The 17,180-nt window shown below is 47.0% G+C and overlaps 1 protein-coding gene across 1 annotated transcript in view; it reads right to left on the bottom strand.

The window, feature by feature from the left end:
* The window catches only part of UBE2H (ubiquitin conjugating enzyme E2 H), a 71,139-nt gene that overhangs the window by 15,638 nt on the left and 38,321 nt on the right, over positions 1–17,180 (bottom strand). Inside the window, exon 3 of the mRNA XM_028747810.2 lies at positions 15,662–15,736. Within this exon, the coding sequence (XP_028603643.1) occupies positions 15,662–15,736 (75 nt within the window). The remainder of the gene's footprint in view (positions 1–15,661; positions 15,737–17,180) is intronic.

Here is a 17,180-nt window from a genome sequence, read left to right as displayed (position 1 = left end):
ATATTATTATTATTATGGAACGCGCTTCTAGCTGAGGTCACACTGAGGTCTCCCTCCCTGTTGAACTTCCGCCATTTATTCAAGACTTTAAAAATAAATAAAAAAATAAGAAGGCTTTAAAAACTGATTTTTTGTAGAACGCTCACCCCAGGTAGACTCGCCTGGTGCCTTCACTACAAATCATTCAGTGCCAGGCAAAAACATTCCTCTTCTCCCAGACCTCTGGCTCATTAAACAATCTATGACCTTTTAAACTGGGAGGAGGTTACTGCTTATGAACATGATGTGTATTTTTGTGTTTTTATATTGCAAATTGCAATATTGTGATCCTCGGATGAAGGGCGACAGAGAAATTTAGTAAGTAAAAACAACAAGTATTCATTTTCAGTCCTGGTGCATCAGGTCTCCTGCATACCCCTTAGAGAAGACGGATTAAGCGGTATGCAAATTGTTGAAATAAACAAATAATAAACATAATTGCTAGCCCTGGCAGAAAAACAGCCTGGAGGCAGGGCACAGTTTTCTTGTCTTCTCATTGAGAATACTAATTATGAGGAACAACAGACCACCCACATCTTGTGGACACATTAGCCAGCCTTCTGACGTCAGTATTATAACCATTCTCACCACCAATTGCCAACCACAAACATTAAAAAGAAGCTGGGTTCTGTGGTGAAACCTGGTGGGATTACACAATTATAACTATTTTATTAGCCAGTCAGCCAAAGCTTGTGGGCATATCAGTCAGCCTTCCAACTTCAGTATTACTAGGCCTCATTAGTAAATACAGTGAATATTAGAATTCAATATTTCTATTTCCACTCACTGCTTCTGGCTGACAGGGTACCCAGCAAATAGACTTCTGTACAGTGGTGCCCCGCAAGACGAATGCCTTGCAAGATGAAAAACTCGCTAGACGAAAGGGTTTTCCGTTTTTTGAGTCGTTCCGCAAGACGAATTTCCCTATGGGCTTGCTTCGCAAGACGAAACATCTTGCGAGTTCTTGCGAGTTTATTTCCTTTTTCTTAAAGCCGCTAAGCCGCTAATAGCCATGCTTCGCAAGACGAAAACACTGCAAGACAAAGAGACTCGCAGAACGGATTAATTTCGTCTTGCGAGGCACCACTGCACCTGCATTATTTCCCCCACCTTCTGCAACACGCTATGAGTATCGTTAACTAAGGTTTACAATCCAAGTACAAACCTTGGCGGAGAAGCAATCTTTAACCAGGGCCCATTCGCACATAACACCGAGCCATGGTTTAGCACATCACCCACAGTTTACACAACATACTCCTATTCTTTTCTATACGGGGTAATTCACAGTGTCCTCCTATTACAAAAAAATAAAATGTAAAAAGCAGCAGAAAGGCACTTTTTATAATTGATGTTTATGCCAACCATCCGGTCATGTGAATCTGGTTCTGTAAGCTACACTGAGAGCTTTTAAAGTCCAAAGGTGGGGTATAAATCCCTTGATTTATACGCATATATATTTATATGCCCCCTTCATGGATCACTGCCTTGCCGTGGCGAAGGGGCTTGAATAACTCAGAGAAGATATGAGCTATGCCGTGCAGGGCCACCCAAGATGGACAGGTCATAGTGGAGAGTTTTGACCAAACGTGATCCACCTGGAGCAGGAACCGGCAAGCCACTCCAGTATCCCTGCCAAGAAAACTCCATGGACAAAAACAACAGGCATACAAATTTCCCAGTAGTGATGTATGGAAGTGAGAGCTGGATCATAAAGAAGGCTCATCGCCGAAGAATGGATGCTTTTGAATTCTGGTGCTGGAGGAGACTCTTGAGAGTCCCATGGACTGCAAGAAGATCAAATCGATCCATTCTGAAGGAAATCAGCCCTGAGTGCTCACTGGAAGGACAGATCCTGAAGCTGAGACTCCAATACTTTGGCCACCTCAGGAGAAGAGAAGACTCCCTGGAAAAGACCCTGATGTTGGGAAAGATGGAGGGCCCAAGGAGAAGGGGACGACAGAGGACGAGATGGTTGGACAGTGTTCTCAAAGCTACGAACATGAGTTTGACCAAACTGCGGGAGGCAGTGGAAGACAGGAGTACCTGGCGTGCTCTGGTCCAGGGGGTCACGAAGAGTCGGACACGACTAAGCAACAACATATTTATATGCATTTATACGCATTTATATCCCTTGGTTACGCAGAGTGACCAAGGAGAAAAAGGTTCAGTCTTCAAGGGCTGGGATCAATCAGGGAAGGTAGCCCTCCATTCCAGGAATTCCGTGGGGTGGGTGCCAAGGGGGCTGCTACCCTTGGGGGGGCGCTGTTGTGCCAAGGGCAAAACCAGCCCTCCAGCACCAACTAGATGCTGGATCTGCACCCACACAGAACCTGTGAAGTGTGTATGGGGTGGGAAAATGTGCATTTGTGCAGAGGTGCACTGCACTCCCAAAGCTCTCAATGGACACCTCCACTTGACAAGCCGCCCATCACAATGACAGGCATTTGCAGCACAAACAGTAATTAGCAGCAGCAATGCCTGGGAAGCAATTAGCATCTCGTCACCACGGAGACCTGCCACCTTTTTCTGCCCGATTACCTTGGGTTCCCTCGCTGAAAAGCTGGTGGCGCCTCTCTTAATGAGGTACCGAGGCTGTTTCAGGGAGTCTAGACACAGCCTCACGCCGCAGTCCCTCTTCCCGGCCACCAGCCTCCCAACCTCCTCCGTTATCAGAGCTCTTTTGAAAAATAAATAAAAGGATCTTTTTATAGAATCCGTATGGAGGGAGAGAGAGAGAGGCTCTGGGAGGCAGGCAGGCGACTCTGCCAAGTATCTGTGAGGTGCAAGCAGAGGCACAAAGCCAAACTTGCAGAAGGGCAAGCCGTCCTGCATGGAGGCCAACGGCTTCAGGCAATGAATGTGTCACACTATTGAAGGCGGTGAAGATAAGAGGGGGAGACACCTGAGCCGCAGGGGCCACAATTCCCCTCCGTCACCACCTGACTTCCTGCAAAGAAGGGTGGCAACCCTGAAACTTATATCAGTGTTTCTCAAACTTGGGTATCTGACTGTTTTTCAGACTACAGCTCCCATCATCCCTGACCACTGGTTTTGCTCGTTAGGGATGATGGGAGTTGTAGTCCAAAAAACCCAGCTAGAAACCCAAGTTTGGCTTGACTACCCTACGTTCTCCTACAAATGGACCTTAGGCTTGTTTTGGAGGTTCTAGCAGGGGAGCACAGCTATCATATACCCTTGACCGAAGAACGGTACACTCCTCCTATCTGGGATGGTGGTCCTCTTCCACTGAGAGCGCAGCTTCGGGAGGGACTCACATGGAGCGGTGAAGAAGGAAGGGGACACCCGCCCAGCCAGCCAGATCAGCCAAATCAACCCTGGCGATCAATGGGGTGACAGATGTCGCAGCCAGATCGCCCTCACATCCAAAAACATTTCAAATTTAAGGATGTCCAGGATAATTCACCTGTAAGAAGCAGTGGCAGAAACTTTTAAAATCTATTATCATCTCCTGCCACAACTGGAACAAATAAAGCCAACTCATGAGGAGTTAAAGAGACATGCAAAGCGGGCACATCTAAGACAAAATCTAAGCGCCTATCTGAGAAAACAACTCCGAGCGTGATCAAAGAAACTATGCCATTCACAGCCGTACCCCATCAGAGCCCTTCCAGGGCATCTCCAAAAACCGCAGACAGAAGCGAGTCGGTGACCCTAAACATCGATGGGAATTCATCGGCTAGCTTTGTGTACAAAAAAAGGGATGGGACTTGGCTCTAATTCCTCAAAAGCTCGTTTTGGCCAATTATCCAAAGCCGTTGGGCCCATGTGCTGGGATGGATCACATGAAGCACCTATTTTACCAGGTAAAAACATCTGACATAGTTGCCACAGAGTACTTATATCAAGACAGTCACTCGGTACAAGCTCTGATCACGTTTCTAGATCATAACCTGGCAAATTTTATTTTTAGAGCAAGAAATCTATTCAAAAACGAAAGGATGGAGCTACTAAGAATTTTTGAAAACAGAGCCCCAATAGCTCCCCTCCTCCCAGGGGTCATAGGATGCTAGGAACAGAGGATCAAAAAGAAAAACCCAAGTTTGGGAAACACTGGTTTATAGGCATCAACCAGGCCTGGGGACTCTGGCGCTCACTCAATGTTAGGACTCCAAAGGCCATCAGCCACAGCAGCAAGCATGGCCAAGGATGATGGGAGTTGTAGTCTTGAGGCTCCTCACCCCGGCTATAAGCCTCCTGTGGCTTTTGCCCTCTCCTCCTCAGGCACTGATTCTTGCCTGCAGCCATCGCTGCTCGGCGTCCCTCCCTTCTCTTAAGAAACCCTCCAACAGGAATCCTGCACCCTTGCTCCTCATTGCCACCTCGTCCTCCTCTTGGCTGCAACACATCTGGGACCACTTCCCTGGCCTGACACTCTGGAGGGTCTTGGCTCCTCTCTCTCTCGCCCCTAACATCTGCAAGTCACAATGTCTATGTTCTACCATCACTTCGGGTGGCAAGAAGCCTCTGGATGCCAGATGCTGGGCATCACAAATAGAAGGGGTGCAGTTGTGCCCAGCTTCTGCTTGTGCTGTTTGGGCTATGAGAATAGAATGCTGTACTAGATGAGATGGGACACGGGTGGTGTTGTGGGTTAAACCACAGGGCCTAGCACTTGCCTATCAGAAGGTTGGCGGTTCGAATCCCCGCAATGACAGGGTGAGCCCCCGTTGCTCGGTCCCTGCTCCTGCCAACCTAGCAGTTCGAAAGCACGTCAAAGTGCAAGTAGATAAATAGGTACCACTCCAGCGGGAAGGTAAACGGCGTTTCCGTGTTCTGCTCTGGTTCGCCAGAAGCGGCTTAGCCATGCTGGCCACATGACCCAGAAGGTGTACGCCGGCTCCCTCAGCCAATAAAGCGAGATGAGCACCGCAATCTCAGAGTCGGTCACGACTGGACCTAATGGTCAGGGGTCCCTTTCCCCTTTACTAGATGAGTTACTGGCCTTAACCCAGCAAGGCTGTTCTTACTATCTTATTCTCTGGCCTGGCTGAACCCTCTGGCAGCTTCTCTTAACCCAGGCTTTCGGCGCCAGCTGTTGCTCTGGCCGCTATTTCTCAGTGCTTCCACACGGGCTCTGCTGCTTCCCACAGAGCTGCTCTCACATTAATTTTTTTTAAAAAAATTGTATAGTACAGTGGTACCTCGGGTTAAGTACTTAATTCATTCCGTAGGTCCGTTCTTAACCTGAAACTGTTCTTAACCTGAAGCACCACTTTAGCTAATGGGGCCTCCCGCTGCTGCCGCGCCACCGGAGCACGATTTCTGTTCTCATCCTGAAGCAAAGTTCTTAACCTGAAGCACTATTTCTGGGTTAGCGGAGTCTGTAACCTGAAGCGTATGTAACCCGAGGGACCACTGTACCAGACTTCTAGAATGTTCAGTTTCTGTTTCAGTTTCTGTTAATTGGTTCTCGTGGGAAACTTGCAGATTCTAGCTTCGCACAATTAACTCAAGCTGGTGTCAATTTACTCTTGGCAGAAAGCCCAGGTCTGCTTGACCTAGAAACTACTCACTCTGATTGGTTAACGACCAGCACTCTGCTCTGTTATCAAGGGATTGCTAGCTCAGTTTGAGTTGAGGTGTTGTTAGGAGTAGAAGTGCTGTGTATGGTTTTGAGAGAGAGAAAGAGAGGATTTATTTTGCTTTGTTTTGTATGCAGAAACTCTGCTGGTTTTATTTTTTCCTTTTAATAAATCCTGTAAATAGTTATTCTGAGTCTAGCTGACTTGTCATTACTGCCGCAACTAGCTTCTTCGCTGTGCAGGAAAACTCTGCTACGTTTGGGCTAAAGCCAGTAGGGCTATGCCTGACACTCCAAAGTTCCATGAGGTTATGGGCATTGTGCTGCCAGCCTGAGTTGCGGTGGTGTCAGCATCAACGGCGTTGGTTCCAGTAGTTCCAGAGGTTGTTGTTCCTGGCTGGTTCCTGACTGTGGTGAGCTGGTGACGCAGCGGACACAAGGACAACAGCTGCAGCGTGTGAGTGCTGGGTGCTGTGGTTCCTGTTTTCTCTCTCGGTGGTCGTGAGTAGCTGGTTCCGGGTTCCAGGGACATTGCTCTCAAGATGGCCTCACAACCAGGTCAGATGGCTTTTGAGCGTCTGAATGACTCCAATTACTTGCTGTGGTCGGAACGCATGCAGGCAGTGCTGCAGAGGGATCGTCTCTGGCAAGTGGTGAGTAAGTTTCCTGCGAAGCCTGATGATGAAGACCTCGATAAAGACCAAAGAGCAAGGGCCACAATTGTCTTGGGGCTGGAAGATTCCCAGTTGCCGTATGTGAGGGGAATCAAGACAGCTAGAGATGTATGGCAAGCACTTAAAGAACTCCATGTGCGTGAGACAGCGGTTTCCAAGCTGTTCATTCGCAAGGCATTGTACAAGGCAATGTTACAGCCTGGGGTTACAATGCAGGAACACCTACACAGTTTACAGTTAAAGTTTGCTGCGCTACAGGAAAGAGACTGTGTGTTAGACCAGCAGGAGAAGGTGGCTATTATTTTGAGTTCTCTCCCGGAAAGCTGGGATAATTTAGTTTTGTCTCTAGAAGGCATACAGGAGCGTGATTTATCAGTCAGTTACGTTACTGGGCGTTTGATTGAAGAATGGCAGAAGAGGCAAGAAAGGTCGTTGGCTGCAGAGGCTTCTACAGGTGGGCGGTTTGGAAGGAGTTCTCATGCCGTGCCGGAGGTGAAGCAAAAGGAGCGTACCGGTGAGGAGTCAGCGTTTGCTGTTAGGCGTTGTTTCCGATGTGGGTCTTCAGTGCATCTAAAACGACAATGTCCGGAGTTGGTCAAGTCTCAGTTGCCGGTGCAAGAGCAGAGACGAGATCAGCAGCAGCAGCAGCATAAAAAGAAATTCTTCAAACGAAAACAGTCGGCTCAGCTGGTGACCGGCGAGGTCAAGATTGCTGATGAGAAACAAGCGGTCTGGGTGGTCGATTCGGGAGCATCTCGCCACATCGTGAACTCAGATGACTTGTTTGTTTCCAAGAACTCAGCACAGCGCAGCCAGGTGGCTCTAGCAGACGGAAGTACTTCCGAAGTGATTTCGGGGGGTGCAGTTTTTGTTCCTTGTCTTCGTGAATGCCTGCAAAATGTACTTTGTGTGCCGTCATTAAGGAGCAATCTGATGTCTGTAGATTGTTTGCTAAAAGCTGGGTTTAAAGTGCATTTTGAAGGAGACAGTTGCATTATTAAGAAGGCTGGTGAGATTTTAGGCACTGCTAAGTCAGAGGGAGGCTTGTTTTGGCTTAAAGCAGGATCTCAAGTTGCAGCAGTAGTCAGTAAATCTCAGCCTGCAGTGAATAACAAAGCTATACATGACAACTGTGTGCACTTATTGCATAGGAAAATGGGGCATGCTTGCTGGAAAAGTGTACTAAAAATGTCTGAATTGGCTGATGGGGGTAATTTAAAGAGTTGTAACAAGTACCTTGATTGTAATGTTTGTAAAAAGGTCAAAACCCACAGAGTCTCTTACCCCAGAAGTGACAGAGTTAGTGAGTCACCGCTACAGCTGGTTCACATGGACGTAATTGGTCCATTTGCTGTAAGCAGGGGTGGATCGCGCTTTTCACTAACAATTGTGGATGACGCCACGCGTTACTCCTGGGTTTTTCCCATGAAAAATAAGGGTGATGTGTTCACTAAGTTTAAAGGCTGGGTGGCATCTGTGGAAAGATTTCTGTCCATTAAACTCAAAAGGATTCAGACGGACAGAGGTGGCGAATTTATGTCAAATGCTTTTAAAGATTGGTTACAAAAGCGTGGCATTGGGCATAGAAAAACGAACGCTTTTTCCCCAGAGGAGAATGGCGTGGCAGAACGAAAAAACAGATCTTTACAAGATATGATGTTTGCCATGCTTGATGATGCTGATTTACCCATGTCTTATTGGGGGGAGAGCATGCTCACCGCGTGTTATCTCCAAAACAGGCTCTTTCATCAAACAATAGGTACAACCCCGTACTTTAAATTGTTTCAGAAAAAACCCAAAATTGACCATTTGCATGTGTTTGGATCAAAAGCCTGGGTATTAATTCCAAAACAAATGAGGAAGAAGGGAGATCCTAAGACCAAACAGTTAGTGTTTGTGGGTTACCAGGAGCTGGGAAAAGGTTTCCGTTTTGCTGAAGGGACAAATGGCATTGTGATCTCCAGGAATGCCAGTTTTTGTGAACATAGTGGCTGGGAGAGACTACATGCCAATACTGAGGTTTGGTTTGAACCTTCCCAGGAGCTTCATGACTCTGAAGGTAGACATAGAGAATCAGAGTCTGAGGGGGAGGAAAGTTCAGATAAGAGCTCTCAGGAAAGTGAAGTTAGCCAAAGACCAGTTGCTAAGCAACAAAAGAGAGGTCATAGTTCTGAGGAGGAAAGTGGGTCAGAAGAAAAATTTTCTCCCAGAAGATCTAAAAGACAAAACAAAGGAGTGCCTCCGGTGCGTTTTTCCCCAGATACTGCAAATGTGTTTAGTGTAATTGCAGAACCCAAGAGTTTTCAGGAGGTGTTAAAGTTACCAAAAGAGGAGGCAGAGCGCTGGAAACAGGCAATGGAGGAAGAGATGTCCTCTCTGAATGAGCACAAGGTTTTTACACCAGTAGCAGCGCCTGAGGGGGCAAAGATTGAAGGCTGCAGGTGGGTGTACAAACTTAAACCTCTGGTGACAGGAGAGTACAAATACAAAGCTCGTTTAGTGGCTCAAGGATACTCTCAGAGGCCTGGAAAAGATTATGACGAGACTTAGGCCCGGTTAGGACATATCTAGGGTTGGAAGTGTGCTGGGCCCAAGATGGCATCTGTCTAATTAGTCAGCAGAACAAAGTTAAACAACTACTGACTACATACAGGATGCAGGATTGCAAAGGGGCAGTGGTGCCTATGGATCCAGGTTTCATAAAAACACTTCATATAGATGAGAGTCCTGAATTTGAACATCCTGATGTATATCACTCTGTAATTGGAAGTTTATTGTATCTAGCACAGTGGTCCAGACCTGATATTAGCTATGCAGTAGGCATATTAAGTAGATTGGTCTCAAAACCCACACTAAATGCCTGGAAAGGGGTAAAACAAGTTCTGAGGTATCTCAAACCTCAAACCTTGGCTATATGTTACAATTAAATTCTTCAGAGGACGAAATGTTGAGTTGCTACTGTGATAGTGACTGGGGAAATTTGCCGGATAGAAAATCTGTCACAGGACTAGTCATAATGGTCGGTGGAGCTTTAATCAGCTGGCGGTCACGCAAGCAAGACGTTGTAAGTGTGTCATCAACGGAATCAGAGTACGCCGCATTGAGTGAATTGTGCAACGAGGTGATTTATTTCAAGCATTTGTTAACAGATTTAAATGTAAATTGTGGAGAACCAGTACAAGTTTACATTGATAATCAAGCTTGTATAACCTTAAGTAAAACAGAGGGTTTCAAATCGCGTTCTAAACATATCTCTGTAAAATACCAAAATGTACGTTGCTGTGTACAAGACAATGTAATCACCTGTACTTATGTATCAAGTGAAGAAAATGTAGCAGATGTGTTAACTAAACCATTGGCAAAGATAAAGAACAAGCGAATGTGCAAGGGTTTAGGTTTGCTGGAAAAATAATCTCCTACATAGGTGTATTTGGTGTTAATTGTTCAGCAGAATCTGTGAGGGGGTGTTCAGTTTCTGTTTCAGTTTCTGTTAATTGGTTCTCGTGGGAAACTTGCAGATTCTAGCTTCGCACAATTAACTCAAGCTGGTGTCAATTTACTCTTGGCAGAAAGCCCAGGTCTGCTTGACCTAGAAACTACTCACTCTGATTGGTTAACGACCAGCACTCTGCTCTGTTATCAAGGGATTGCTAGCTCAGTTTGAGTTGAGGTGTTGTTAGGAGTAGAAGTGCTGTGTATGGTTTTGAGAGAGAGAAAGAGAGGATTTATTTTGCTTTGTTTTGTATGCAGAAACTCTGCTGGTTTTATTTTTTCCTTTTAATAAATCCTGTAAATAGTTATTCTGAGTCTAGCTGACTTGTCATTACTGCCGCAACTAGCTTCTTCGCTGTGCAGGAAAACTCTGCTACGTTTGGGCTAAAGCCAGTAGGGCTATGCCTGACACTCCAAAGTTCCATGATAGAAGACATCTGAAAGCAGCCCTGTTTAGGGAAGCTTTTAATGTTTAATAGGTTATTGTATTTTGGTGTTCTGTTGGAAGCCGCCCAGAGTGGCTGGGGAAACCCAGCCAGATGGGCGGGGTATAAATAATAAATTATTATTAAGTCCAGCCCCGAGGAAGACTTCCCTCCTTGTTATTTATTCTGTTTAGAGTATTTATTTACCACTTTTCAGGCAGACCTCAGAAAGCTGAGGTTTACGTTAAGATTACTACAATGGTAAGAATTACTTTAAAATGCTACAACGGAATGGAGAAGACAACTTGTTTGGAAAAAGCTGCTACGGCATTGTCTTGATTTCCCCCTCAGGGCATGATGTTCCTTCAGCTGCCCTGATGGTGCCAGAAAGGGGGGGCAGAGAGAGGAGAGCCGCTAAGGGAGCCGAACGAGGTTGCATCTCACCATTGCCATATTACTAAGACTTGTTTCTGGTGCTCTTATCCGGCTACTTCTACAGGTACGTTTTTTTCAAAGCAAGAAAAGCCAAGACTACAGGTTCTTTAAAAAGCCAGACCACGTGAATAGCAGGAAGATCAGCAGAGGGAAGTGAACCACGAATGCTCTCCCTTGGGCAATTCCTGTATTTAAACCATGGGTAGGCAAACTAAGGCCCGGGGGCTGGATCCGGCCCAATCGCCTTCTAAATCCGATCCGCCGACAGTCCAGGAATCAGCATGTTTTTACACGAGTAGAATGTGTACTTTTATTTCAAATGCATCTCTGGGTTATTTGTGGGGCATAAGAATTTGTTCATTACAGTGGTACCTCGGGTTAAGTACTTAATTGGTTCCGGAGGTCCGTTCTTAACCTGAAACGGTTCTTAACCTAAAAGCACCACTTTAGCTAATGTGGCCTCTTGCTGCCGCCACGCTGCTACTGCGCAATTTCTGTTCTCATCCTGAAGCAAAGTTCTTAACCCAAGGTACTGTTTCTGGGTTGGCGGAGTCTGTAACCTGAAGCGTATGTAACCTGAAGCGTATGTAACCCGAGGCACCACTGTATCCCCCCCCCCAAAAAATATAGTCAGACTCCCCCCCAAAGGTCTGAGGGACAGTGGACTGGCTCCCTGCTGAAAAACTTTACTGACCCCTGAAAACCCACCTAAAAAGAGAAAACTGACATTTACACACATCAATTGGTCCCCTAGCCTGCGTTTGCTAAAGTTGGTAGGCAAGCAATCCCAAAGACAGTGGATTTCCAAGGGATGGTAACTGTGCAGGCTGCCCTTACCACAAAGCAATGCGAGTCACCTCTCCATTTAGGTTGCCGAACTACCATTTGTATTTGTTGGGAAGAACGTGGCAAGAATACGGAGATGCAGGTTCTGTCGGGAGCTAAAGGCTTGGGGACATCCTTTAGTCTCCTGCAGATGTGCGAGACATACTGAGCGGTAGGTGCCAACAACTCAGAAACTGGATGCGAGATGGGGACAGCTGAGTGGAAAATTCCCAAGATTCTGCAGAGTCACACCTGTAAAGTGCCTGCTAAAAGGTAAAGGTAAAGGGACCCCTGCCCATTAGGTCCAGTCGTGGCCGGCTCTGGGGTTGCGGCGCTCATCTCGCTTTCTTGGCCGAGGGAGCCGGCGTACAGCTTCTGGGTCATGTGGCCAGCAGGACTAAGCCGCTTCTGGAGAACCAGAGCAGCGCACGGAAATGCCGTTTACCTTCCCGCTTGAGTGGTACCTATTTATCTACTTGCACTGGCGTGCTTCCGAACTTCTAGGTGGGCAGGAGCAGGGACTGAGCAAAGGGAGCTCACCCCGTCGCGGGGATTCGAACCACCGACCTTCTGATCGGCTCCTAGGCTCAGTGGTTTAACCCACAGCGCCACCTGTGTCCCTTAAGGGAAGTAACAGACCCACTCTATTTTGCCTCGGTCAGACCACACCTGGAATACTGTGTCCAATTATGGGCACCACAATTTAAGAAGGATGTTGACAAGCTGGATGATCAGGGGTTTGGAAAGCAAGCCTAACGAGGAACAGTTGAGGGAGTTGGGGATATTTAGCCTGGAAAAGGGGAGACTGAGAGGAGCTATGAAAGCTATTGTGATAGGAATTTTATGGTCTTAGATATATGGTAATGTTCATAACTGCACATACATAGATCAACACAGGAACCATCAACACAGGAACCTGGAACCATTTTGATTCCTAAACTGGCCAAATGTTTTCTCTGCAAGGTCAAACTGGAAAAGTCTCCCCATTGTCTCTTTCCTCACAAATCCTGTCTTAAGGACACATTTAAGATATGAATAAGGTGTGAGCCTGTGACCTGGCCCAGGAAATAAGTATTTTACCACTACAAAAGAATGGCCAGGCTCCCCGGGAAATCCAATCAAGTAACTTGCCAGACAGGAGATAAACTGTGACAGGAGAAAAACAACATTTAAATTTCTGTGATGTAGGTGGGATGTATCTGAAGGGTGGTCTTAGGTTACACCCCTTCTGTGATGTATGTGTAATGTTTCTGGGGGTGGTCTTGATCTAGAGGATGGGAATTTCAAAACTCTTTATAAGCCCTTGCACAGCATTTTTGTGGGTCCTCCTCCTTTCCTGCGAGTGAGGGGAGCACCCTGTTGCAACAGATCAATAAAGATCAAGCTTACTAGCTGCTTTGCTTCTCAATATTCTCTGGTTGGCCTCTGTTATTCTCACCTACCAATGGGGAACCTAAGTAAGGACTCTATATGGGCTCTTGGATACCCCATAAGGGAAAAGGGCAATTTTTGTTTACAACACTATCTTCAAATATTCAAAGGGCTGCCACATGGAGGATGGAGCAAGCTCGTTTTCTCCTGCTTCAGAGAGCAGGACTCGAACCAATGGCCTCAAGTTACAAGAACAGAGATTCTGACTCAACATCAGGAAGAACTTTCTGACAGTAAGAGCTGTTTGACAGTGGAACGGACCCCCTTGGGAGGTGGTGGAAAATCCTTCCTTGGAGGTTTTTAAGCAGAGGTTGAGTGGCCACCTGTCATGGACGCTTTAGCTGAGATTCCTGCATTGCAGAGGCTTGGACTAGATGTTCCCGGGGTCCCTTCCAACTCTACAATTCTATGATTCTATCTACCTGAGCGGTTAGTTCCGAGTGCTACTAAAAGCCTGGCATGTGTACACATTTCCATTCGACAAATGCAGCGCTGGGTTTGTTAACAGGCAGATGTGCGGCCGGCTTTCCTGTAGCTGCACAAACTCAGCTCCACCCTAGGTGGGCTTTTCTCCCAAGTGGCGAGACTTGAGTTGGCTGAGGACGCAAGCCCGGGCCCGGCCTAGAGAACGCTGTGTGTTAAGTGGGCTGACAGTACTTGAAAAGCGAATTAGGGAAGAAGCAAAGCACACTGAAAATAGAATGCAGATACACTATGCAAAGGTCTATTTTAAGTAATGAAAACAGCCACAGCCTGCTGACTCAAACCAGGATGTTAGGCTGGGAGAGGAGGCCGCCTGTCTTGTCCAAGCATCTTGAAGAGACGCATGACGTCTCCACACCGCTTCTCCCTCAAGCGTCTCCTGTTCCCTAGATGGAAGAGTCCTCATAAGCACCTCTGTGGGTTGACATATAAACCTGCCCTTAAGTGGAAATGCACAGTCACTGCTGAGTTAGCACCTCCCTTTTCAAAACTCCAGGGAAAAGCATGTCAAGACTTTGCCGCAATTCACTGCTGCCTCCCAACTTCATGTTTTAAAACTGAAGTTTAGCAACAAAACCCACTGCTTGGAAACTGTAAACGTGGGTTTGTCCCATACTCAAAGTTGCATCTGCTAAGAAAACAATGAAAGCAAGTCCCAGTGCTCTGTCATGCTCTAATGCAGGCACCCCCAACCTTCGGCCCTCCAGATGTTTTGGACTACAATTCCCACCATCCCTGACCACTGGTCCTGTTATCTAGGGATCATGGGAGTTGTAGGCCGAAACATCTGGAGGGCTGCAGGTTGGGGATGCCTGCTCTAATGGGACCGACCAAGACACAGAACCCAGGGTGAGAATTCGTAGATGCTCAGGTGCTGTGTCACTGTGGACCGAGAGAAGAGTTAGACTGTGCCCCACTTGTGTCCTTAGATGAACTCCTTTACTTTCAATACGGAGAGGAGGGGTGAGCCTTCTCACTGCCTGATCACCCCTGGCTTCCAATCTGTTGTGCCCTCCTGTCCTGTAGGTGGCACCCACATATCATCATATTGCCTTCTCCCACTCAAGTAGGCAAGAGCTGATGACTCATACAGGAGGTCTGGCAGTGGGGGGCACCAAGGAGGGTGGAGGAAAGCTCTCTCCCAAGTGATGGGGGTGGGGGTGTAGAGAAACAACCACACTGTGCCCTGCCCTGAATTCTATGGGCTCTTATTTTGGTCACAAGGAGGAGAATTTTGTAGGGAAGAATAAACACCCTTTGGGGAGAGCGAGACAAAGACCATATACTTTTAACACCTGTATCATTTACCGCAAGGAAGCAACCCCATCCTCAGCGAGCATAGAGCCACTGAGCTTTCAACTTTGGCAAAACTTAAGAGAGCCTGGTTGGGATCTGGGTGGCGCTGTGGGTTAAACCACACAGCCTAGGACTTGCCGATCAGAAGGTCGGTGGTTCGAATCCCTGCGACGGGGTGAGTTCCCGTTGCTCGGTCCCAGCTCCTGCCAACCTAGCAGTTCGAAAGCACGTCAAAGTGCTAGTAGATAAGTAGGTACCGCTCTGGCAGGAAGGTAAACGGCGTTTCCGTGTGCTGCTCTGGTTCGCCAGAAGCAGCTTAGTCATGCTGGCCACATGACCCGGAAGCTGTATGCCGGCTCCCTCGGCCAATAAAGCGAGATGAGCGCCGCAACCCCAGAGTTGTCCGCGACTGGACCTAATGGTCAGGGGTCGCTTTACCTTTAAGAGAGCCTGGGTAGTCAGGGAGACAATATCTCCTGTATCTATTTGGAGAAAAATGCATGAATCCTAGAAATACAAGCTTCTAGTTCTCAGGCTTACAGAGGACGATGCCATGTTCACTGCAGAAAGCCAGCTGTGCGGACTGCACATGGACTGATTGTCCTGCTCAGACGCATGGACCAGTCAACACACCCGCACCGTTCTGATGGTGTGTGTGTGTGTTGCGGGGACTAGTAGTGCTAAATACCACTTCCAATTTCTTCGTCTGAAGCTTCCTGGTGCTGCTCAAATGCAGAGGCAGGGGTGAGTAGAAGGAGTGCAGAGAGATCAAAAAGCAGGGCACACCAGCTACATATATGAAGCTTGTAGTCTAGAGACCTGAGGTTCGATCTCTCAGCTCCTGGATGGATGGGTCCAAGCTCTGGAACACCTGACCATTGTTCAGACATTGTCATCTCACCTCTTTACTTAAACAACAGCAGCAACCTTGCCAGAGTGTTATCGATAATTTGGAAAGGACTGTGCAATTCCTAGGAGTTAAACAAGCAGGAAAAATGGTAAAAATTTGAATCCGTTACCTATAGATGGGGATTTGAAGGGGTATTTGTCAGGAAGGTCCACTCTAACTTTCCACACGCCACCTTCGTACGGTGCTGCAATCAGGGAAGGAAAACGGTGTTAGCCGCACAAACTGAACAAACATCTTCAGGCATGGTTTGCATTCTTAACCATAAAGGCACATAAAGGACTGAATGATAACCAATTTGCTTCCAATGGGGCTTTTGCAGGAGACCTTCCCAATGGCATTGTGCCTTCAGCTTTTTGGACTACCCTATATTTAATGGCCACACACACAGAAATACTTGGCTTTTCCAAGGGGCCTGGGTAAAAACCTAATCCAGAGCCTTGTGAATTTCCGTATTTACACAGGGCCCTCCCAAAACTCACCATCAAATGAAAGCTTATAGTGATGGACTACACAACAAAGATCAGTTCTGGTGCTTGCTAGCGTCATAAAAATATTGATCCACAGCATGGATCCTCATGATTTTGACAAAGGATTGTGAAAGCCAAACTACCAGATCACAGAACACAACCGTGTATGCAGAGGTGACCTACAATTTGATGGTGCTTTTGAGGGGACCATGATTCCCCAGATCCATGATTCTTACGGTTTGGTCAGTGGAGCTAGAGGTGACCTGTGATTTGATGGGAGGTGGGGAAAATAGTATGCCACTTTAAGAGGATGCATTCTACTTGGTCCAAAGTGCGTGCAGGTGCCCCATCTCTCTTTCATACAATTTTCTCTCCCTTCCTCAACTGTTTCCTTTTCCTCTTCCACCTTAAGTCCCAGTTTCCTTTCCTTCCCCGCCATCTTCTTGGTCACTCTGCCTTCCATCCAACAGCTCAAGTGCTGACCTGAGCTTTGAAAAGTGGGGAAAAGGTATAACTTGGACTACTACTACTACTACTACTAAGGTATAGCTTGGACTACTGCAACGCGCTCTATGTGGGGCTACCTTTGAAGGTGACCCGGAAACTGCAATTAATCCAGAATGCGGCAGCCAGACTGGTGACTGGGAGCAGACGCCGACATCACATAACACCGGTTCTGAGAGATCTGCATTGGCTCCCAGTACGTTTCCGAGCACAATTCAAAGTGTTGGTGCTGACCTTTAAAGCCCTAAACGGCCTCAGCCCAGTAGACCTGAAGGAGCGTCTCCACCCCCATCGTCCAGCCCAGACACTGAGATCCAACACCGAGGGACTTCTGGCGGTTCCCTCACTGCGAGAAGTGAGGTTACAGGGAACCAGACAGAGGGTCTTCTCGGTAGTGGCGCCCACCCTGTGGAACACCCTCCCTTCAGATGTGAAGGAAATAAGTAGCTATCCTATCTTTAAAAGATATCTGAAGGCAACCCTGTTTAGGGAAGTTTTTAATATTTAACGCTGTATTGTTTTTAATACTTGATTGGGAGCCGCCCAGAGTGGCTGGGGAAACTCAGCCAGATGGGCAGGGTATAAATAAATAAATTATTATTATTATTATTATTATTATTATTATTATTATTATTACTCTTTCAGCTTCCTTTTCCA

Source organism: Podarcis muralis, chromosome 10 (genome assembly GCF_964188315.1).
Source record: "Podarcis muralis chromosome 10, rPodMur119.hap1.1, whole genome shotgun sequence".
NCBI lineage: Eukaryota > Metazoa > Chordata > Lepidosauria > Squamata > Lacertidae > Podarcis > Podarcis muralis.
The sequence above is the reverse complement of the archived record's forward strand: the minus strand, read 5'-3'. Positions and strand labels throughout refer to the sequence as shown.